Below are 21,807 nucleotides of genomic sequence, written 5' to 3' on the forward strand. Positions count from 1 at the left end.
CCGTGGATTAGGGCACCTGTCCCTTTGCCGTTAGATCACAGTGCCTTACTAAATAGCGTGCCCTTGCCACGGTTAACCGCAAGGCTTTTTAGGGTGTTATTTTTAATGTACAGAGGAAACAGCGGTGTTAACGCAAGTGTTCTGTGCTCCGAACGAACATTCAGATTGTTCATCTCGTTCGATTGACACGCAGTAGATTTCATAGGTTTCATTAATAGCGAGGAAACGTCAGGATATTTACTGATCGTGATTGACCAAGAGAGAGGTCATAGGAACCTAGAATCAGGATAAAAATTTATTTAGTTTTTATTTCTTAGGCCGCTCAAATTCATGACTAAGAATGAATGCTTTTCTGTGGATTTGGCCCTCTGCAGCGTAGGCAGTTGTAGATGTGGCTCCAGCATTGTACTACAGCACTTTGGCATGTCACAGATGCACAGGAAGTAGAGCGGGAAAAAATTGTGTGTAAAAGGGGAGAGGTGTGTGGGCTTTTGGAAAGATTTGGAAAGAGATTTGTGATAATAAAGAATTTTGTGATCTTGTGATGTCTTTGTGTGGGTGCGTCTGTGTCTGTCTGAGGGCTACAATTAGCCACTCCAGAGAGGGTTAGGGTTAGAGGTGGAAAATCCAACAATTAAAAATGTTCACTGTCGTCGGGGGTTGCAGTGACACTAGGCCACAGTCTGTCACTGCAGTCCCCACAAAGCCCCCCATCAGACACACGCACACAGACGCTGACACACATTCGCGCGCACACACACACACACTCGTGCATGTGCGCACACTCACTCACACAATCTCCCCTTCATGGGGAAACAGCCTTCTCAACTCAGTTTGGAGTTCAGCATTTCGCAAGAGAGGAAGGTACCGTTGCTGTTTCCGACCCCTTGTGGCCTTAGTTTTGTATTATCATGATAAATTTCACTATGTAGCTAGCTAACAATATTCTATATCTTTACCTTCGATTGAGCCAGTAGTTCCTCTGCATGATAATACCTGATGCAAAAGATCTGCCCCCATGAACATAAGCAACCTCTGAGACTTTATTAATTTGGTCAATGGCAAAATCAAACCCCTTTTCATCCTGCTTAAATTGACCACTGAATCAATCAATCTGATTTTAGCGAAGCGGCAAAGTTGACTCGCTGGTCTGGGAACTTGATTAGTCGGGTCTGGCTTTCCGGCTCACTAAAATCAAGTGAAAGCACTTGGGTTCACATGCATTTTGAGTTTCTTTTGGGGGTAGAAAGTGTCTGGGGAATCAATGTCGTGAGCTTCGTTCCAGTTCATCCAGGTCAGCTGTTGTTAGCGTTTAAAAACGTCGTTCAGTCGGTCCACTTTGATTTGAGAAAGGGAACTGACCCCGGTGGCGGCTGGCCTCGCTCAGCTCAGACGAATCGCGGCGGCACTGCAGCCTTTTATGAACGCTAACGGCCGTGACAGAATTGCTTGGCAACTGTCACGCGTTGTCCGCGTCGGCCAGCGGGACGTGAATCGGGTCGGGCTAAGAGAATGTTTTCGCGAACGCCGTTCTGAGGAGCCGCCGTCGATAATCTCGACTGCGAATGAGGGGCTCTAAATTTATCTCTCGGGGAGGGCGAGGGGGAGGTGGGGGGAGTGTGGTTCCTCCCGTCGCGCCTCGCCGTCTGGTCGCGGTGCGCACGTGACGAGGGGAGCGGTTTCTGTGTTCGCCGCGGTAACCTGCGCCGCCGCCGCCGCCCCTCTGGGACACGGGATTGGCCGCCCTCGACCGTGTCTCAAACGGACGGCGGCGTTTTCACTGTTTTCGCAATTTTTCACGCTTGTCCTTCGTGAGCATGTCCCAAACTGCAGCGATTAAAAAAAATGCTTCTTCTTACAGTGACTTATTCCTTATGTTACATGTTCTGTGTAGCCGTTACCAGATAGGATATCCCATAGATCTTTGCTATGACCTCAGGATTCTTACTGTCGCTGCCCGATCCGTGCCTGCTGCCCGATTTGTACCGTGTGCGCGTAACCGCCCTGCATATGCCACACAGTACTACAGGAGAGAGCTATTGCTGTTTGGAGGAGGCGTCTCTCATTGACGTAATCTGGTTTTTCATTGGTTCCCGGCACGCTGTTCTGACAATCTAATGCTGCAGTTACCGTAGGAACCCAGGCCAAATGACAAGGTGGTCACAGTCGGCCAACAAAGTAGTCCGGCATCAAACTTGCGATCCTTCCGATATCTTGAAAGAGACAATTTCACACAAGACACAGAATAGTAAAAAAGAACATTATTGCCCATCATTAGGAAACAAACGGTCATTTATTAAAAGTACAGGAAGTGACATGTCCATAGCAAAGTACAAAGGAAGCTGACAGTATTGCCTACATTAATAATGTTTTTTTGTTTTATCATTAAAGGTATATATTGTTTTTGCTCTGAATAGAAAAGAGTTGCACATCTGAGCTCCAGCTCCATGGTTTGCTTTTGAAGGTCATAAATAACACGGTGCAAATCAACAAAAAAATGTGTCGTGCCCCCCCCCCAATCTCTTTCTTTCCCTTACAAACTCCCACTCTCCACACATTTTCGTCTTGGACTCCAGCTTCATTGAATTTAATCTGACTCACACTCACAAGTTCACAAAATCGTTCTGCGGTGTGTGTGTGTGTGTGTGTGTGTGTGTGTCGCAGGCAGTGGCCGTTACATTTGAGGTCGGCGTTTGACGTCAGGCCGTGATTCAGAGAGTGAAGGCATCTTCTGTTAGTGTTTGCGATAGCCTTAGACTTCTCACAGTTTACACAAACCTCAAAAACTCGCAGGAATCTCCCGAGAATCTCACAGGGTGGTGTTGTTTATTTTTTAATTTTTTAAAGAGGTGGCTGTTAATTTGCTCGTTTCGAGCTTCAGAGCAGCTGAAGTGGGTTGCGTGGACAAATCCACGACTAAAAGACCTTTAAAGCTTCGTGATTAAGAGTTTGAGAATGGAAGCGACACTCGAGACGTGCTTTGTGTCGGCCGTCACTTCGGGCGTGCCAGAGAGAGACGGCCTTTCCAGAAAAGCCCCCCCCCAGCTCGAGCAGAGGGTTCGTACTGAACGTGATGAGCTGCACAGCCGCTACAGAACCTGAGCCTGCAACTGTAGCCGTTACAATTCACTGTGAATTACGCATTATAGTTCAACTATTTAGGACGGAGTGTAGCACAGTGGGTAAGGAACTGGGCTTGTAACCGAAAGGTCGCAGGTTCGATTCCCGGGTAAGGACACTGCCGTTGTACCCTTGAGCAAGGTACTTAACCGGAATTGCTTCAGTATATATCCAGCTGTATAAATGGATACAATGTAAAAGTTGTGTAAGTCGCTCTGGATAAGAGCGTCTGCTAAATGCCTGTAATGTAATGTAATGTAATATTTAGTGAAACCGTTCGTTTAAAAAAAACGTCTATTCGTTAACCCCACGGAGTGGTATCATGCCGACGTGCCTAGGTCCGAAAGTATTACCCATTTCAGCGATATACGCAAGTGTATTTGGTGTCATTTTCGGCCGTAACTAGGCAAAGTGGTCACTTTTCATTCATCACGTGTAGTCTTCAGCTGTGAGTTGTGTGTGTGTGTGCGGTCTGTAGCACAACAAACCACTGCAACTACCGAGTGTTCAGTTCCAGTTCATAGATGGCTAAAATTGCATAATTAATTAATTCCTTAAATCGTATTCAAGGTGCTCTTGAATTTTGTACTTACTCAACGAAAAACGAAAAGTTAACAGTGTCAAGAAAAAGTGCCTGGATCATTTTATGCCAAAAGGCCTCAGACCAAAAGCCAATGGAGAATGACAAGCATGAGTTTATGGTAGTGCTAATGTTTAATGTAGCATTTCTGCACCCATTTGTCACACTTTTTGCAGTGCTTACTGTTTGTCAGTTACGCACTATGACAAAATGTAAAACTTGTAAAATTGCAATGCATCGATCCCGTCAATACTGTATATATTTGTGCACAACATATGGTTTATGAACACTGTAGGCCAAACTCTTGATAAAATAAATGGCTGTGGTGGTCTCACCGCTCCTCCTCTAGATTCCATTTTGTTCTCACTACACTGCAAGCATTCAGCAGACATACTTTTTTTTTTTTTTTTTGCATTTTTACAAGGTATCCATTTATACAGCTGGATATTTATTGATGCAATACTTGATTTGCTCAAGGGTGCAACGGTAGTGTTCTACCTAGGAATCATACCTGCAACCTCTAGGTTACAAGCGCAGTTCCCATTATACTGTGCTATTGCCACATTCTCTACGACTAGGGCACAAATAAAATAAGACACTATCGTTCTGTCGCTGTCCCTTACAGAATGGAACATACTGATTAAATAAAATATATCATCTATATATTGCAACACTTCCCCATGCACTGGCAAACATTCCAGTTATTTCACTATATAAAACCAATTATATGCTTTCAGATATTGCAAATATATATATATATATATATGTATATTTATTTAGATCACACTGCTGTAAAACAATTTCTCATTTTCAACAATCCCATGTGGAAAAAGTAGTATCCTGCAGTATACTAGTTTATACTAAACAATACTTGAAGTATAATGAATGTTCAAATGAAGTATGCTTAGTGTACTATTTTTTTTACATGGGATTCCACATACCTTTATGCACCATATATTGCACTACATTCCATTCCAGTGAGGGTTGTATCTACAAGCAAAGTGCTATCAAACCAGGTGAAAGGGTGATCCACGATGAGATGTGCATTTTCCCGGGCCCTAGAGAGGCTCGGTTCTCAGAGAAAGTGCTGTGTATCACACGTTTGTTAAAAAGACGGGTAAATGATCTGAAATGGGTATGTTAAATCACACGTTTGTTAAAAAGACGGGTAAATGATCTGAAATGGGTATGTTAAATCACACGTTTGTTAAAAAGATGGGTAAATGATCTGAAATGGGTGTTAAATCACACGTTTGTTAAAAAGACGGGTAAATGCTCAGAAATGGGTATGTTAAATCACACGTTTGTTAAAAAGACGGGTAAATGCTCAGAAATGGGTATGTTAAATCACACGTTTGTTAAAAAGACAGGTAAATGCTCAGAAATGGGTATGTTAAATCACACGTTTGTTAAAAAGACGGGTAAATGCTCAGAAATGGGTATGTTAAATCACACGTTTGTTAAAAATACGGGTAAATGATTTGAAATGGGTATGTTAAAGATGCCCTGCTGGGCTTGCCCGTATAGGTCTACACGTCCGAGAGTCCTGCTGTCCTTCCTGTCTGTGTGACTAAGCAATTCGCTCCTTCGTCCTCTGTCACATCTCCCCGCCGAGCATTGGAGCTCAATTTTGATACATAACTGCCTTAATGTGTTTTGTCTTTGGAAAGAATATCTGCTTTAGCACACGCATCGGCGAGGTATCTTCAAGCAAATGCGAAAAACATAAACGAAAAGAGTCGGTATAGAAAAATTTGAAAAACAAACGCACCGAAAAACACGTCTCCGGGAAAAAGGAAGGCACGCACAAACGCACACAGTGCTCGGGAGGGGCATGCGAACCGCGCATCCTTGCGACGGTTGGCTGGGTGGCCGGAAGGGGAGGGGCTTCCCTCCATAGCCCGCCCCCCCCCCCCCCCCAGACCTAGACCTTCTGCCACTGGCCGACGGAGAGCGAGTCCACCTGGAGGCCGGCGAAGAACACCTGGTACCTGTGCTTCCACATGACGAAGGCGGCCGCCAGGCAGACCAGGGCCTGGGCCAGGTTGAGCACTATCTGGAGGATGAAGCACAGCTTGAGGGTGCTGGTGAAGGAGGAGCAGTCCCCCGCGTCGGCGTACAGGAAGGAGCGGGCGATGGGGTCCTCGGGCTCCAGCACGCACCGGCAGTCACTCCCTTCCTGGCTGCAGGTGAAGCCGTTCACCTGGGCGTAGTGGTGCCCGGCGAAGGCCAGCGCCAGGAGGGACAGGACCAGGGCCAGGGTGCAGAGCAGGAAGTACAGGAGCTGTAGGGGGGAGGAGCCTGTGTTTATGTGAGCAGGAAGCACTGGAGCTGTGGGGGGAGGAGCTGTAGGGGGAAGAGTCTGTATCATGTGAGCAGGTGGTACAAGAGCTGTAGGGGGAGGGGGCTGTGTCATGTGACCAGGAAGTACAGGAGCTGACGGGGGATTTTAATGATTTTATATTTTAATGGACATAACTGATCATCTCAAATCGTTTTGTTTTTTTTTGTTTTTTTTCTCTATTATATATCAATGCTTCTTACATCTCAGTATTGGTTGATTGGATTTAGCCTTATACAGAAATGGAACATACTAGAAATACATATGAATGAAAAAAATTAAATATTTAATCACGATACTGCATTGCTTTACGATATGTGGACAGATATTTGTAATGTTTTGCAGTGTGCTCATTCCGTCGCGGGGACGTGCTGCAGTGACTGTGAGCTTAGCCAGGGTACCGGCAGCGCTAGCGCCAGCTCGAACACAGACGCGTTCGTCTGCCTCACCTTGGCAACGAACTGCAGCGACGTCTTCTCGTCCGGAAGGTACGTGATGCAGTAGAGGGCAAACCCCAGCAGGGACACCAGGCAGACCTGCGGCGAGAGAAAAGGGTCGCGTTTAAAAATCAGGTCCCCCCCTTGCCATTTCCTGTTTTGTGTTTTTTTTTGTTTGTTTTTTTTTTAAAACACAGTGTTCACATCCTTTATTATTATTAAGTCACTGGTTCTTTGTGCAGCGGAAATCTGAACAAAAACATCTCGGTGAAATTAAACGAAGCGGGCACAAGTCGTGCTTTTAATCTGGGCGCGGCCGAATCGGTAAATACTTAGCGGCAAAGCCTGCCGCGGTGTTCCGGTGATGTGACTGCCCCCCACTGTTTTGGCTGTTTATCTCCTCCCGTTTACGGCTTGGTCCCGTTCCCTCTGTTCGCGCGGAGCTTCACGAGGTCATAATGTACGCTGTGTAAAATGGTAATGACTCAGCATCTGGTAATATAATTACTGCCATAACGAATTGAAATGCCCCTCCGCCCCCCTCGCTCCCACCCCATAAGAAGACTCAGTGGGATGTGCCGGTCTTGTGACTAGCATGCAGCTTCTAATTTGATTGTTTTTCTTGAGCTGTTTACGGCGCCCTTGCCCGCCCTGCCGTGTCTTGTGAGAGCCAAACTCGGGTTGCCCCGGCTGGATGGTCCAGTTGCTTCCTGTTGTTACAAGCTGACTCTGCAGTGAGGTCATCTATTTATCTATTTATTTATTTATAGTCAGTGGCCCCTTATGACAATGAAATATACTGAAAAGTATAATTATAATATATATTGCAACACTTCATTGCAGTCACCCACCCCTTAAGGAAAAAGATGGGTTTTTGGCCGTTGTGTTGGAGGTACCCTGAGCTGCAGTGACTCTGATACGCTGCAATAAGATGCATCCAGATGTGGTTGCAAGTTATACAACACGTAAAGTCTGACTGGGTGGGCGACACAGCTCAGGAGGTAAGAGCGATTGTCTGGCGGTCGGAGGGTTGCCGGTTCGATCCCCTGCCCTGGGCGTGTCGAAGTGTCCCTGAGCGAGACACCTGACCCCAAATTGCTCCCAACGAGGTGATTGGTGCCTTGCATGGCAGCCTTTCACCGTTGGTGTGTGTGTGTGTGTGTGAATGGGTGAATGAGAGGCATCAGTTGTAAAGCGCTTTGGATAAAAGCGCTATGTAAATGCAGTCCATTTATACCATGACTGCCGCGGGTTTATTTGGCCTGTCAGTCAGTGTCTTCTAAACGCATGGCGAAGTGCAAAAAGGTGACGGGCTCCAATGAATCGCATCCTAGTTGACCGATGGTCTAAATGGCTAATTTAGCCAACGTGCATGTGTGAGCGCGGGAAACAAAACAGAGGAACCGCGGCGTCACAGGAAGTGCGGAACGCGTATACGTTTCTGTCCGCTTCCTGTTTGAAACCTCCGTCCTTAATGGGCTTCGGATCGTAGAGAACCAGAGACGAACGGTGGGTTTGCTGAGGTGAGCCAGTGTACCGATCTGCTCCCAGGCAATTTAAACCCGGCTGCTCCCCTGCAAGCTGAGCCAGCCGACGCAGGGGGTTGGGCAGCGTATAATTAGCCTAGCCTTGCTCAGGTAAGATGTGGCGCTATTTCAGCATGTTTAAAACATTTTATTCTCTCTCTCTCTCCGGTACGTCACGAAGGTTATAAATACCTGGATGCCGTCTGTGGCGGCACAGAAAACTGTTATTCAATTCTTTGAGTGAGTCATTGGCTGGGATTCAGTCAATCAACACTTTTCTCAACTTTCGCTAACAAAAAGCAAGATACATTTTTTTTTTCTACTCGCAAAGTTTGAGTTCGTTAGTTGCTGAAAAAAACTTCCCAAACTGAGTTTGTAAAGAAAAAAATGTAATGCTTGCATTTGCTTGTACGTCAGTGACAAAATGTTGATTGAGTAGAGTCCAGGTTTGTGATCCCTTGCAGTAAACTACCGTAGAAATGGGAGACCCATAGGCTGGGCCTATCGATTCTGCTACATCTGGCCTTTACAATGCAAACTGTAGTACACTGCAGTGTAGCGCTGTCTGTGTCTGTTCATTGCCTAAATTCGACATGGCCGTGTTTTACCCGTTAGTTTTTTTTAAGGCACAAACGCAGGAAGACCATAAAACTGAGGCCAAAGGAAGACGAATGCGTGTGCTCTCAAACCTGCCAATGGCCGGACTTTTGGCTGAACTTCTTTGAGATTTGTTTAGTGTTCGAACCCTGTCTCTAAAATCACATGCATGCGGCCAGTCAGGTTGAAGATGGGCCGACGAAAGGATGCTAAGCAATCCTTCAACAACAAAAATAGAACATGACCACCTGTTTCAGCAATATGGCCGGCTGTCGTGTTCGGACCGGAAAAAGTGTATCCTGGCGTTACCCTAAACGGGGTCATGTTTTGCCTGGATATCCGTTTTGTGTGCTTTTGTTCGCCACTTACAAAACAAAACACGGCTAAGGAAACGGAGACCTTGTGCTCGTTGGCTAGAGGAGATCACCACGACCTCAAACCTGCTAGATGGTAGTTTCTTCAGTAGTTTCCACAAGTACGGGTGTGGTTTGGGTTGTTTATTTTTCCCCCAGTCTTGGGCATTTCTGCCGTGCGAATGTGAGCTGTGTGTGTGTGTGTGTGTGTGTAGGCCGCGGGCGGCGCATGCATATTTTCTTGTGGCTATTTTTGGCCCCTGGAGGGGGTGGGGGGGCAGGCAGCCGTGGCATGCAACCCAATCATGCAGACACTCCAACAGCGAGAGAGAATGTCACAGGAGGGCACGTGGAGGAGAAAGAGGAAAGTAAAGAAAGGGGAGAAAGAACAGAAAAGGCTGAAGAGGACAAAGGAAGGAGAAAGGGAGGGGGGGTAAAGGAGGGAAAGAGTGGAGAAGAGAGAGAGAGAGAGAGAGAGAGACGGAGGGCGGTAGGTGGAGAGGAGGGCCTCCTCAGCTTACGATGATCCCGGCCCAGTGTGGGGTCTCCCTGGCCAGCAGGGAGGGGCTGATGCTGGTCATGACGAAGGCCAGCGCCGTGATGGCGACGCCCAGGAGCAGCTGCAGTATGGCCACCAGCAGCGGGAAGCGGCAGCTGCAGAAGGTTCGCCGGCCCGGCCTCGGCCTGCCGGCCTCGCCGCCCCCGCCGCCCTTCCCCTCCGGGCCGCCCCCGGCCGCCTTGCTCTTGTCCCCCGCCGCCGGGCCCGCGCCGGCCTGCCGCTTCTCCTCCTCCGTCCCCATTCCTGCTCGTCTGCTTCTCTCTCCGACGCTGCCTTTCCTCTCTCTCTCTCTCTCCGTCTCTCCTCCTGAACTGCCCGCCTCTAACTGCCCTGCCCCCCCCCCCCCCCCCGCCCCACAAATAGCTGGGTCTCCAGGCACAGCCCGGGAACCGACCGCTGCTATTTGGAAATCAGAGACGGCTCTGAGCTAATATGGAAAACATTTGGAGCGGGTTCCTCCGAGCCACATATAGAGCAGTGCTCAGAGGGAGGGAGGGAGGTGGGGGGGGCGCAGCGGACACGCAGGGGGGATTCCGACACACAACTCTCACAGGCTGGTAATCAGCGGCCGAGCCGAACAGACGGCCGTGGGAAAGAAAGGGAGGTTGGGGGAGGCCTCCACCACAGACACACAACCGAGCCTGCTTCCACGCCTGTGGGCGCATGCATGCTCAGCTGCGTGAGCTCTCACACCCTCCTGGAGTGGGGGGGGGAGGGAGGGAGAAAGGGCGGTGTCACATGACTGGTACAACGCCTAAATGTGATCCAGAGTCATGTGAGGGCTTAAGCCTTAATCTCATGTGATCAAAAATACATGGAATATCCAGGCTTTTGAGGTGGATTCTTCCCCGGCATTTGTGTCAACTTCCTCATCTCTATTCCTCTGGTAACCAGTCAGATGGGTTACTCGTCAATGTGGCCTACAACATACTGCATTACTGCTGTTAATTTTAAACTCATTTTTATTGAAGAGAAACAGCATTACATATTTTACTTTCCTAAAGTATGTCCCCCTTTTAATCAAACACAGTGCTGTTAAAAAGCATCTGCCCCCTTCCTGATTTCCTCTATAATTGCATATTTGTCACACTGAATGGTTTCAGATATTTAGACAAAATGTTATCTTAGACGAAAGGGAAACTGAGTAAGCACAGAATACTTTTTTTTTTATTATTTAATTTATTTAATGCAAAAAGTTATCAAACACTCGTATCATCCATGTGAAAAAGTAATTGTCCCCTTTAGTTACTCAGTCAACCAACTGCCCAAATTTAATTGAAAATTGAAAATTCAGCTGATTGAACGTGGCCCTGTTGAATCTAAACCACTAATATTGAGAGTGAAGTCATCGCCACAAAGATTCTACATTATGCTATGCCACAATCAAAGGAAATTCCAGAAGAGATGAGAAGAGAAGTTTTTGAAATATATCAATCTAGAAACAAAAGTAACAAAGCCATTTGTAAGGCTCGGGGACTCTACCAACCCACAGTGAGAGCCATTATTTCCAAATGGAGAACATTTGGAACAGTGGTGAATCTTCCCAGGAGTGGCCGGCCTCAAAAAATGTATCCAAGAACATGGAGACAAGTCACAAAAGATCCAAGAAGAACATCCAAAGAACTGCTGCTAGGCCTCTCCAGCCTCAGCTAAGATCAGTGTTCATGACTCCACAATAAGAAAGAGACTGGGCGAAAATGGGACTCATGGGATAGTAGCTATGCAGAAACCAGTGCTAACCAAGAGAATCGGCAATGCGTATCTTGGATTTGGAAAAAAAAAGCATGTCCAGTCATCTGTCCGTGAGCTGAAGCTGAAGAGCAATTGGGTCATACAGCAAGACAGTGATCCAAAACACAAAAGCAAGTCCACATCTGAATGGCTGAATAGAAACAAAATGAAAGTTTTGAAGTGGCCATGTCAAAGTCCTGACTTGAACCCTATAGAGATGCTGTGGCCAGGCCTGAAACGAGGAGTCCATTCTTGAAAACCCTTTCAATTTGTCTGAATTAAAGCAGTTCGGCAAAGAAGAGTGATATCGAATTATAGGAAGCATTTGGTTGCAATAATTGCTGCTAAAGGTGGTGCTGATTTGATCTGATTTACTTGTTTATTTTAATTATGGAGGCCATGTTCCCTTTGCTCAAAACTATAAGTATGTGTCTGACTTCTTTTAAATATATTATAAAAATTAAAATAAAGAACTGCAATAGCTGTAAACTTAAGGGGTATCCCCGCAATGTGAACTCCGCATGTAAAACCTGCCTGTTTTGTGCGCAGTGGTATCACGTGACTCGCATCTCAAATGTCCTGCAGTCTGTTTTTTTTTTCTTATGGTCATTCCGTTTTATTGCCTGTTGACCGCGGCTCAGTTAAAAATGACAGAAGCACTCCAGAAGTATTAGGTTACGCAGAGTGCGTTTTGGTCGTGCGCTATAGCCGCGTCTTGGGTTGGCGTGCGCACACGAGGCTTTTAATTTCGGTGAAGTAAGCGAATTGATCACATTTGAGGCCTAGTGGCTTTACCAACTTTAAGACGGATTAAGGTGGCGTCTGCATTGCTCGCCGGAGTTGTATTTAACACGTTTCCTTGGCGGCCGCACAACGTTGCCTGTGAACGTGGGGCCAGAGGACATTCAGAAAATAACCCTGTAGTTAACGTCAATGATAGTTCATGTTATTATCGGGTTAATTATAAAAACCTCTATCAAAATATTTAACAACGATTCGTGAATGTTTTCATTCAAAAGAACTCTATTTGAATCTCTCAAACATTCCCAGCAATTATTTGGCAACTGAAAAATGAAACATGTGACATGAAATTTTGTTTAAAATGGAACATGAAATAGGTTTCTGTTTTACTGGAGCAAAGCAGGCGATGATAGCTTTAACAGAAGTAAAAAGATTCTCAAGCGTGAAATTCTGTTCAGGATAAATCCGTAATTACGCCAAGCAATGTGCATCAAAAGGATGAATGTCAGTTTCTTTACTAATTCATTGTGCAAAACGATTTTAAATATTTTGTGGGAGTAAAACGTGCATGAAAAAGGCTTCCTTCAGCGAAAACGTTTTTTCCATGATATGGCTAACTTATTATAAATGGAAATAGGCTACACCCGTCCATACCGCACAGGACATAGGCTGGTACTGTGCCAGCCTATCGGTGAACATCCTGAAATTATTTACCAACAATATAACATGCAGTCGAACAATATTATGTAAGGCATTTAAGCATGCTTCAGAGCGGAAGGCATTCGTAAACCTCTTATCTAGTTGATCTAGTGCGTTATTACGCGCTCCACTGAGTGTCTTCGTTGTAATCGTTCCGTGGCGGCAGCACGGTTAACTGTCAATTGCATGACTTCAGGTCCGTTCAAAATACACTTGGCTCTGTTCTCTGTTTGCAAGACTGCAGGTAAAACCTCAGGCTGACTGTCAGGTGGCGGAATACTTAGGCTACGTATGACCATGCACTGAATGCACGTGATGCGACGGGTGTAACAATAAATAAACGGTACATATTCAAATTCAGAAGATGGGTCTTTGTGATATTGTAGTAGACCTACACAAATGTAAATTTAATATTGTTTCGGCAATATAACAGATTTAGTTTAGGAACGGTCAGCATAAAAATAAAATAATAATTGCACCTTTGCAAATGCTTGCAATTAAACGGCAATGACGACTGCACGGTATGTGCCATTTCCCCAAATATAATGCTACGTATAGTTTATGTTCGTTATACTTCACAGCTTTGCTTACATATACTGTATACCTACTGTATGGGCTGTCCGCACGAGCGACTGCGTTCCCCTTTTTCTTCCCAAACTGCGAGAGTAAAAGTAAAACTAAAATCTCCCCCAAAACCCCGATTGGCTGGTGAATGCTCAGTGGCGTCCAATGAAAATAAGCCCTTCCTATTTTCGCCTTGTACAGCACATGTTTCAGCACGAAATGTTTCTTGCTGCTATGGTTACTGGTTATGCCCTGTCGGTAGGCTGATTTTGAGAGTGATTGGTGAGCCAGGAAAGGGTTAAGGAGGAGTAGCTTATCTTCACGTTGGCTAAAGACTGTCTGCACATCACATAGGAGCCGTCTACTTGTGTCCCGGGCACATTTATTTCCATGTGGTCTTTGCAGAGGGAGGTGCACGCCGCTGTAGAGTTCTCCAGAACTTTTCACGAATGTTAATAAGTATTGCCGTTATTATTCTAGAACGTATCCTATAGAGTTTATACCATTAACAAATACCGTCTTTTGGATTGCTTGAAAAGGAAGGGACAATATTTAACGAACCCATAATTGCCAGTGCGCGAGTTGGTGCATTTTACACGTGAGTTGGGAGCTGTTCTGTTTGGAGACGCGCGTGCGCTCTGGTTACACACAAACTGGTTGCAAAGTGACCGCAGAGACGAACTGGTTGTCATTCTAAAGTACTGCACCAGTGGATGTAGACCAACTGCTCAATATCCCCCTAAACGCACTTGCAAGCAGGAAAGTTATGGATGAAAGAATATCACGTCTGCAAGAGAGGCAATTGCTGGACCACGCGGATTTTCTTGGGTAAATTTATTATTATTATTATCATTATTATCATTATTATTATTATTCACATTTTATTTTACGATTGTTGTGCAAAGTCTGACAAGTGAGCATTGTTTTATGACAGGGTCGAATATTCATCGCTCTACATGTGCAAATCAAAAAGAGCCATGAAGAGAGAGGAGAGCAAGGTACCGTAAGCTTAAATTTTGTTTTGCTGGGTGAACGTTTTGTCTTTTAAATTGGCTGGTTTATTCTTTGGTGATTGCATGCGACATGGTTATTCTAATGTCATTTTACTCTCCGTTGTATTTACAGAGTGTTTGTTTTTTTCATCAACAGGAAGCTTACAAGTTACCTCACAGATTAATAGAGAAGAAGAGACGAGACAGGATTAACGAATGTATCGGACAGTTGAAAGATCTGTTGCCCGAACATCTGAAATTGACGGTAGGTCTATTTTCATGGAGTTTATCCCCAGCTGTGTCAGACGTCTTTTTGTAAAGGTTAACCGAGTCCGGACACGTGCGAAGTTCTGCGCATGCAGTTCTTTAAAGGTTTTAATGTCTTTTAATGCATACCGATCATCTCGAACGTGTCCAATTCTTGTTTTTGTCCGCAGACATTGGGGCATTTGGAGAAAGCTGTTGTTCTCGAGTTAACTTTGAAGCATTTAAACACCCTGACCGCTGTCACGGAGCAACAGCACCAGAAGATCGTTGCATTGCAGAGCGGTAAGTTGCATAACACCGAACGTCTATCAAGCTTTCCAGTTGGAAGTTACCCGAAACCGAAAGAACGAAAAAAGGACGCTGTCATTGTATAAAATATAGCCCATATCATGCCGTTGAATTTAAGCACGAGCCCACTGTTGACCCCTTATTTTCTTGTCAGATTATTGCGTACCTCATCTGCCAGCGTAGCTATGAAAATGTATGTTGCTCAAGATTTCTGCTGTTAACTATTTCTAATGCATCTGTCATAGGAGACCGATCGATGAAAGCCGCCATTCAGACTGATTTAGATGCTTTCCATTCTGGCTTTCAAACCTGTGCAAAGGAAGTAATGCAGTACCTCAGCAGGTTCGAGAACTGGACTGCGAGGGACCAGAGATGCACGCGGCTCATTAATCATTTGCACAAAGTTTCCGCGCAGTTTTTGCCCAGCGCGCCGCTTCTGTCGCACCAGCCATCCGAGGGCAAAAGCGCCGCCACAGTCCAAGAGCCCGACGGCCAAAAAGCGGAAAGCCAAGCCAACTGCGTACCAGTCATTCAGAGGACACACAACGGGGAGCTTAACGAGAACGACACCGACACCGACAGTGGATACGGCGGCGAAGCGGAGAAATACGACGGGAAATTTGACAAAGAATATAAATCGCAAGGACCCAAATCGGTCAAAATCAAGCAGGAATTTGGGGACGACCATCCTGCGAAAAAAACCAAAATAGACTCGGCAGGTATTGGGATGGGAAGCCCGGATCTGACAAACAGACCGGACGTGGCTCTGCTGAACTCGCTGATGGGACTAGGAGGTGTTTCTGTCGGACAGCAAGCGCCCTTCTGCATGCCATTCTATTTCATTAACCCCTCCGCCGCTGCCTCCTATATGCCGCTGTTCGACAAATCCAATTTAGAGAAGTATTTCTACCCAGGTACCGCAGCAGTGGCCAACCCGTTCCCCTTGCTTTACCCCGGACTCCCCGCGCAAGCAGCCGCGGCTGCAGCATTTCCCGGCTTGTCATCCGCGCTGTCGCTGGATAAACGGTGCGTGTCGGCTCCCCTCTCTCAGAATAGCGAGTCAGCACCTCCAGACTTTGACTCCTCGAACGAATCGTGCTCACCTGCGGCAAACGAGGACAGTTTGGATGACGAAAACCCAGACGAGTCCCCAAAGACGGAAAACGGAGCGACATAAAGAGCCAGCTGGCAAAAAAAAAAAACTTTCTGCTCGTCAAATCGCGACATGTGTCTGTCTTTTCTTTGCGTATTTAAACTAAACGAACAGAAGAACGTTGCTGTTAATATTGCTTTATTTTGACGGTTCGTTCGGCGTTAGTGTTTTACGGAAAATGCTTATTCGCGTTTAAATAGGACATTGAGTGTATTCATTTCATGTAAAACAATATACATTTCATGTAAAAAATAGACCCAAAGCTTTATATGAGCCTGTTGTGTTGGTTAGCCTTGGCTTGATAGGTGAACCCTTTTAGAGCGCTTATAATGTCATAATGTTTAAAGAATGCTTTGACCTGCGGATGTAACGCCTACTCCTCAGACATTGTGGCTCTGACGCGTGCGTCCCTTATGGACCTGTTCTCCTGCACAGATGCTCACGTATACGATACGTTAAGAAAAAACGGCGCAAGGTACAATGGCACCTTAATTGAATTTTGATATTGAATGTAACTTTTTTAGAATATGGAAGTGTAAATGATAAAATGCCAGGTGTTTTGCTCTTTGCAAGGTGAAGTGCACTTGTTCTTTGCTTAGACCCATGTCCCCACCCATTCCTGATATAGTCCAAGCACTGTATCCAAATTTGGATATATTTTCATATATACATCTAATAAATGAATAGGCAGTAGTCTTAGAAGAGACCCTTTCTGTGTGTGTGAGTGTGTGAGAGAGAGAGAGAGAGTGTGTGTGTGTGTGTGTGTGTGTGTGTATGCACACATTTGCATATCTGTTATGTTGCCGTACTCAAACATACTTCAAACACCAAACTAAACATTGTTTCAGCCACAGGACAGAAACCTACCAGAACCACTGTGCTTCTGTCAGAAGAAAAATTTTTAACAAATTTGACAAATTTAAGCGAGGAATTCGGCTACTGAAACCAAAAAATGGCTCCCCAGTGTTGGGAAATAAATTCCATCCAGTTTTCCTTGTGTTCCTACATTCCCTTACCAGCCCCGTGCACAAATGTTTACAACTACTGGGGACTGAGTTCATCGTTTACGCCATTGTGGAATGTTACAAATTTAAAATGGAGTAGATTCAGGTGTCCGCCTGGCAAAGCACTGCTCACAAGTGGTGTCCTTTAAAAGATTTTGGCTCGTAACAGAAGCGATTCGGTTTTCAAACTGGGGGGAAGGCGGGCACGTCACACTTGAGCACCGTCCCATACCCGTTTCCCAAGTTCAAGACTTTAGATCCATTTTTAAAGGAAAATTTTATTTCGGTAAGACATTCCGTGAGGTGTTGAGAGGCACAGTGGCTCAGTTTGAACATTTTCATGAGAATGTTCAAGAGAGGAGACAATCTCATAAAGATTATGGTCTTTAAATAACTATATATACAATTATTTATATATACTGTATGTATATACGTTCATTTTTTATATTCAATGCTGCTCTTAGCTGTTTTGCCTCAAATGCGCTGCATTTCCAGTTGTGATATTGCCTAAAACAGTGGCCCGCGTTTGTGTAAATATTTTTTGTCAAACATACATTATATGATGGAACTTATGTCAAATGTTATTGTAGAAGAAATGTGTGGATTTTTCAAGGATTTCTCAGATTGATGCACTTTTTGTTAGTGCTTGAAGCGTAACCTGTCTGAAATTGTTTTAAGAAAAGTTCTAAAATAAATATCAGTGAGAAAATTACCATTGCGTTTCATTATTTGAGAACCACAGCAAGACTGGTCCTTTTCATCCAGCAAAGTCAAACAACTAAACAATAATAATGTTTAAGGTGTAGTAAAAATACTAAGTGACGTGCTCCAATACAAATAAAGTGTGTCGGTAGTGCAGGAGATTTGAGTCCTGCTGCTGGGGCCCTCCACATAGCCATTGGCGGTAAGGGTTAGCATTAGCGCTGCTGCTGGGGCCCTCCACATAGCCATTGGCGGTAAGGGTTAGTGTTAGCGCTGCTGCTGGGGCCCTCCACATAGCCATTGGCGATAAGGGTTAGCGTTAGCGCTGCTACTGGGGTCCTCCACATAGCCATTGGCGGTAAGGGTTAGCGTTAGCGCTGCTGCTGGGGCCCTCCACATAGCCATTGGCGGTAAGGGTTAGTGTTAGCGCTGCTGCTGGGGCCCTCCACATAGCCATTGGCGATAAGGGTTAGCATTAGCGCTGCTGCTGGGGCCCTCCACATAGCCATTGGCGATAAGGGTTAGCATTAGCGCTGCTACGGGTCCTCCACATAGCCATTGGCGTAAGGTTGCGTTAGCACTGCTGCTGGGCCCTCCACATAGCCATTGGCGGTAAGGGTTAGCGTTAGCGCTGATGCTGGGGCCCTCCACACAGCCATTGGCGATAAGGGTTAGCATTAGCGCTGCTGCTGGGGCCCTCCACATAGCCATTGGCAATAAGGGTTAGCATTAGCGCTGCTGCTGGGCCTTCCACATAGCGATTGGCGATAAGGGTTAGCATTAGCGCTGCTGCTGGGGCCCTCCACATCGCCATTGGCGATAAGGGTTAGCGTTAGCGTGACCAGATGTTGAGGCATCGTTGCGCACACTGCAGGTTCAATCAGGAGACCAGAAATACTGAAGAGAAAGAAAAAAAAAACATCAGCTGACTAGAAATCAGACCAGAAGAATGCACAGTAGGTCATGCGTTAACCCAAGTCATGTGATTGAAGAAGCACAAAAACATCTCTGCCCCTTCCCTGGAGCGGCTGGGGTGAAACAGCAAAAAACAAATTTGTCCAAACCAGTTTTTTTTTTTTTTTTTTTTTAAATCTTATTTGGAGTTGTTTGGGGACTCGTTTTCTCTCTGGCAGTACAAAACAAGTTTGTTCACGTGGTTTTCTTGTTAATTGCCAGCCAGCAGCCCTTTTCTGGGAAGCTTTTTCATTTCATAAACCCTTTTAAAGGTTTTTTTTTTTTACTGTAAAGCAAGATCCCATGTACATTTAAAAAAAAACTGTAAATTATCTTTGGCACATCTCCAATGATTGCTCGAGTAGCGTTCAAATTATTGACCCTCTTCGATTGCGCGGTTGCGACGGGTTGAGGTGCGAGGCTAACCTGTAGCTAGCCTGTAGCCAGGGTCTCATTATCAGAGGCGGTGGGGTGGCTGTCACCAGCAGTCACACCTGATTCTACTAATAAAGATCCTTTGCAAAGACTCTAGTGGTTGATTAGTAGAATCAGTGCAGCTGCTGGTTGGAACAAGCCGCACCCACTCGCCTTCTGGGTAAGATTGAGGACCTCTGCTGTAGCCGGTCTGTTACGTAAGGGAGCTTGTGAGCTGTGCTGTGCGTGAGAGAGCCTGCGGTGGCTGCGGGCGACAGGAGCGACTGTGCTCGCTCTTTCCGGTGCTTTCCGGCCTCTGGGCATTCCAGAGGAGAATCCCACAACGGGCCGATCGCACGGAACCGAGCTGCTGTGTAAGAAACGGGTTTCTTCAAAACTCAAAAAAACAAGTTGATCTTAAGTCTTATTTGTAGATGTAAAAAAAATCTTATTTCTGTTTAAGAGAAATTTACCAATGCGGTGGGACAGTTTTACTCATTTCAAGACCTGTCAATGGGATAAGACAAACATACTAAAAAATAAAAAAAGAAGAGAACTAAGTCTCTTAAACACTCTTAAAGACTAAAACACTTAAAACAGATAGAATATTCACTTCTCATATTTTACATATTAGAATATAAATAAGGCATGACAATAAATGGTAAAAGGGTCTTCTTTAAGCCATTACTAGTGTTTGTGTGATGTTGACATCTGGAGTTATAAAGCTTTAAACAGAACAGTACAAAATGGGTGAAAATGTACAAAATTTAGCCTCTGCACAAAGGGTCTTAACTTTCAGGCCCCTTGGAATATTATTTATGCAGTTAGTCAGAAATTGTTCTATATCAACGCTATGCAACACTACACAAGCTGGCAACTGCAAGAAGACACAAAATGCTTCATAAAATAAAAGGAAAAATTCACCACAGTTTGTTAGATGCATCCTTTATTACCCATGTTTATTGTGGTAGTAATATATACCAAATACAGCATGATTCATTTTTAATAAGCTTTGAATCAAACGTTGGTGCAACTCTTATCATGCTAAGTAAAACCGGTCTTCCAGTTTGGTGTTGAACTACATTTCCCCTCAGTCCTTTCACCAGTATCTCACAGACAGCTAAGACAGAGACTTTGCAATGAAACATAAATGACTGTGTATTCTCTCTTACAGGAATTTCTGAAAGATAGGAACTTTGACGCGCCATGTTACTCGATGGATGGAGGGCAAGTATATGCGATTCATTTTGAAAATTTCAGAAATAACGACAAGTCGCTCACGGCATCCAAGCCAGCCGTATAGACCATACTAAAGGTCAATAGGTCAATGGGAATAACTTTTCATAATTTTTAGCAGCATCCCTTGAAGCAGATGACTGTGGGTGTTTGTATTATCATCTGCAGATAATTTGGGTGAATTCGTATCACAACTGTGACATGTTTCTTCGGTGAGCGGGAAAACGGGCTCGTGATTCCACGAGGTTTCCTGCCCACTGCTGATAACGATGGCGTCAGACGCGAAATACGCACGGCCGTTCGTTCGTTTACAACTTCCTATTACGAAATTAAGAGACTGTTATTGCGAAAGATTGGTGCGCTCCATTTCTTAACATAAAAACATTTTCAGAACCATTCGCAAAAATGCAGTTAGGACATGAAATGTTTATTACTGTATCATATCTTAGATATACACCTCAATGTGAGCAAAGCAAGCAGCAGACATAATAGAAGAAAAAAAAACATGCAATTACCAAACTATACATCGTATATAATAGCATTTCCATACGCACGCACGGTTCATATGCTCAGTCTCAATTCCAACAAGATTTAACCGGTGATATTTTAGTTGTAGCTCACTTTTTAAAGGTGACGTAGTAGAAAAACGTTAGTTTATATTAGCTGTACACAACAATGTGCTGTTTTACACATATTCAAAAATACTTTTTTTATTTTTAAACTACCATCGTAACTTATTTACACATTTGTTGTATAAGGCATGCTTTTGATCGCCTCAGCCGAACAAATGCTAAATCCACACATCGGCAAAGTCTTGATAGCTGTACAAATGTCCTTCATTTAAACAACAGACGGCTCAACTGCTAACAGGCATACAGGATCGACAGGAAGGTTTACAGCAATGGGTGCGTTTCTACCCCTCAGTGCAAGTCCTGCACGTATAAATGCATTCAGTACGTGTCTTGAAGAATGGACTTCAGGAATTTAGTGCTCGTGGCTATGTTAAAAAAAAAACAGATTTTCCACTTCCCGGGTAGAAACGGTGAGAGCGTAAGGCCACACCAAGCCACCCACCCCAGAAACGGACAGTCCAGAGGCTGGGAGCAGGGTTAGCCCATCACAAAAGCAGCCCGAATCCAGCCCAATGGCCAATCAAAAGCAGCCCAAATCCAGCCCAATGGCCAATCAAAACCAGCCCAAATCCAGCCCAATGGCCAATCAAAACCAGCCCAACGGCCAATCAAAACCAGTCCAAATCCAGCCCAATGGCCAATCAAAACCAGCCCAAATCACGCAATGGCCAATCAAAACCACCAAACTCAACAATGGCCAATCAAAACCCATACCAAATCAAAAAGCCCATGCCATATCAAACCAGCCTTTCAAAGTTCCAACAGCATTGCTACCTTTGAAAACTACCATCATAAAAAAAAAAATGAGGTCCTAAATGACCTTGTATTATTAGACATATAATCAGAAATAAAGTGTAGCTCAGTGAGAGTGCAGAAACTGCCGTGTTGAAACTCTGAGTCTCTGGCTTTTCTCTTCC

The 21,807-nt window shown here is 45.0% G+C and overlaps 2 protein-coding genes across 3 annotated transcripts; one reads left to right on the forward strand and one right to left on the reverse strand.

Annotated features, from left to right (window-relative positions):
* Positions 1 to 3,845: 3,845 nt before the first annotated feature.
* Positions 3,846 to 9,819, reverse strand: sspn (sarcospan (Kras oncogene-associated gene)). Its single transcript, XM_064319609.1, has 3 exons — positions 9,476 to 9,819; positions 6,491 to 6,577; positions 3,846 to 5,984 (listed from the first exon to the last, which is right to left on the reverse strand). The coding sequence occupies exons 1-3, from the start codon at positions 9,752 to 9,754 to the stop codon at positions 5,625 to 5,627; spliced, it is 726 nt and encodes a 241-aa protein (XP_064175679.1). The 5' UTR covers positions 9,755 to 9,819; the 3' UTR covers positions 3,846 to 5,624.
* Positions 9,820 to 10,164: 345 nt separating this feature from the next.
* bhlhe41 (basic helix-loop-helix family, member e41) lies at positions 10,165 to 17,664 on the forward strand. Of its 2 annotated transcripts, none has more exons than XM_064319599.1 (5): positions 10,165 to 14,076; positions 14,183 to 14,246; positions 14,374 to 14,505; positions 14,678 to 14,789; positions 15,041 to 17,664. In XM_064319599.1, exons 1-5 carry the CDS (start codon positions 14,015 to 14,017, stop codon positions 15,970 to 15,972), a joined length of 1,302 nt encoding a protein of 433 aa, XP_064175669.1. In that variant the 5' UTR covers positions 10,165 to 14,014; the 3' UTR covers positions 15,973 to 17,664. The 2 variants fall into 2 exon arrangements, with proteins under 2 accessions (XP_064175669.1, XP_064175670.1); XM_064319600.1 differs by having other exon boundaries at positions 10,171 to 14,076; positions 14,398 to 14,505.
* Positions 17,665 to 21,807: the final 4,143 nt, after the last annotated feature.

The sequence above is a fragment of the Anguilla rostrata genome, chromosome 19 (genome assembly GCF_018555375.3).
Source record: "Anguilla rostrata isolate EN2019 chromosome 19, ASM1855537v3, whole genome shotgun sequence".
NCBI classification, from domain to species: Eukaryota; Metazoa; Chordata; class Actinopteri; order Anguilliformes; family Anguillidae; genus Anguilla; species Anguilla rostrata.

What these genes read in the sequence shown, in the direction of transcription:
- sspn (XM_064319609.1), bottom strand. Translation starts at nt 9,754, where the DNA reads ATGGGGACGGAGGAGGAGAAGCGGCAGGCCGGCGCGGGCCCGGCGGCG. An exon ending in CACACTGGGCCGGGATCATC is followed by an intron (nt 6,578 to 9,475) that starts GTAAGCTGAGGA and finishes CTCTCGCCGCAG; the next exon opens with GTCTGCCTGGTGTCCCTGCT. An exon ending in CGCTGCAGTTCGTTGCCAAG is followed by an intron (nt 5,985 to 6,490) that starts GTGAGGCAGACG and finishes TCCCCCCTACAG; the next exon opens with CTCCTGTACTTCCTGCTCTG.
- bhlhe41 (XM_064319599.1), top strand. Translation starts at nt 14,015, where the DNA reads ATGGATGAAAGAATATCACGTCTGCAAGAGAGGCAATTGCTGGACCAC. An exon ending in TGAAGAGAGAGGAGAGCAAG is followed by an intron (nt 14,247 to 14,373) that starts GTACCGTAAGCT and finishes TTGTATTTACAG; the next exon opens with AGTGTTTGTTTTTTTCATCA. An exon ending in CCGAACATCTGAAATTGACG is followed by an intron (nt 14,506 to 14,677) that starts GTAGGTCTATTT and finishes TTTTGTCCGCAG; the next exon opens with ACATTGGGGCATTTGGAGAA.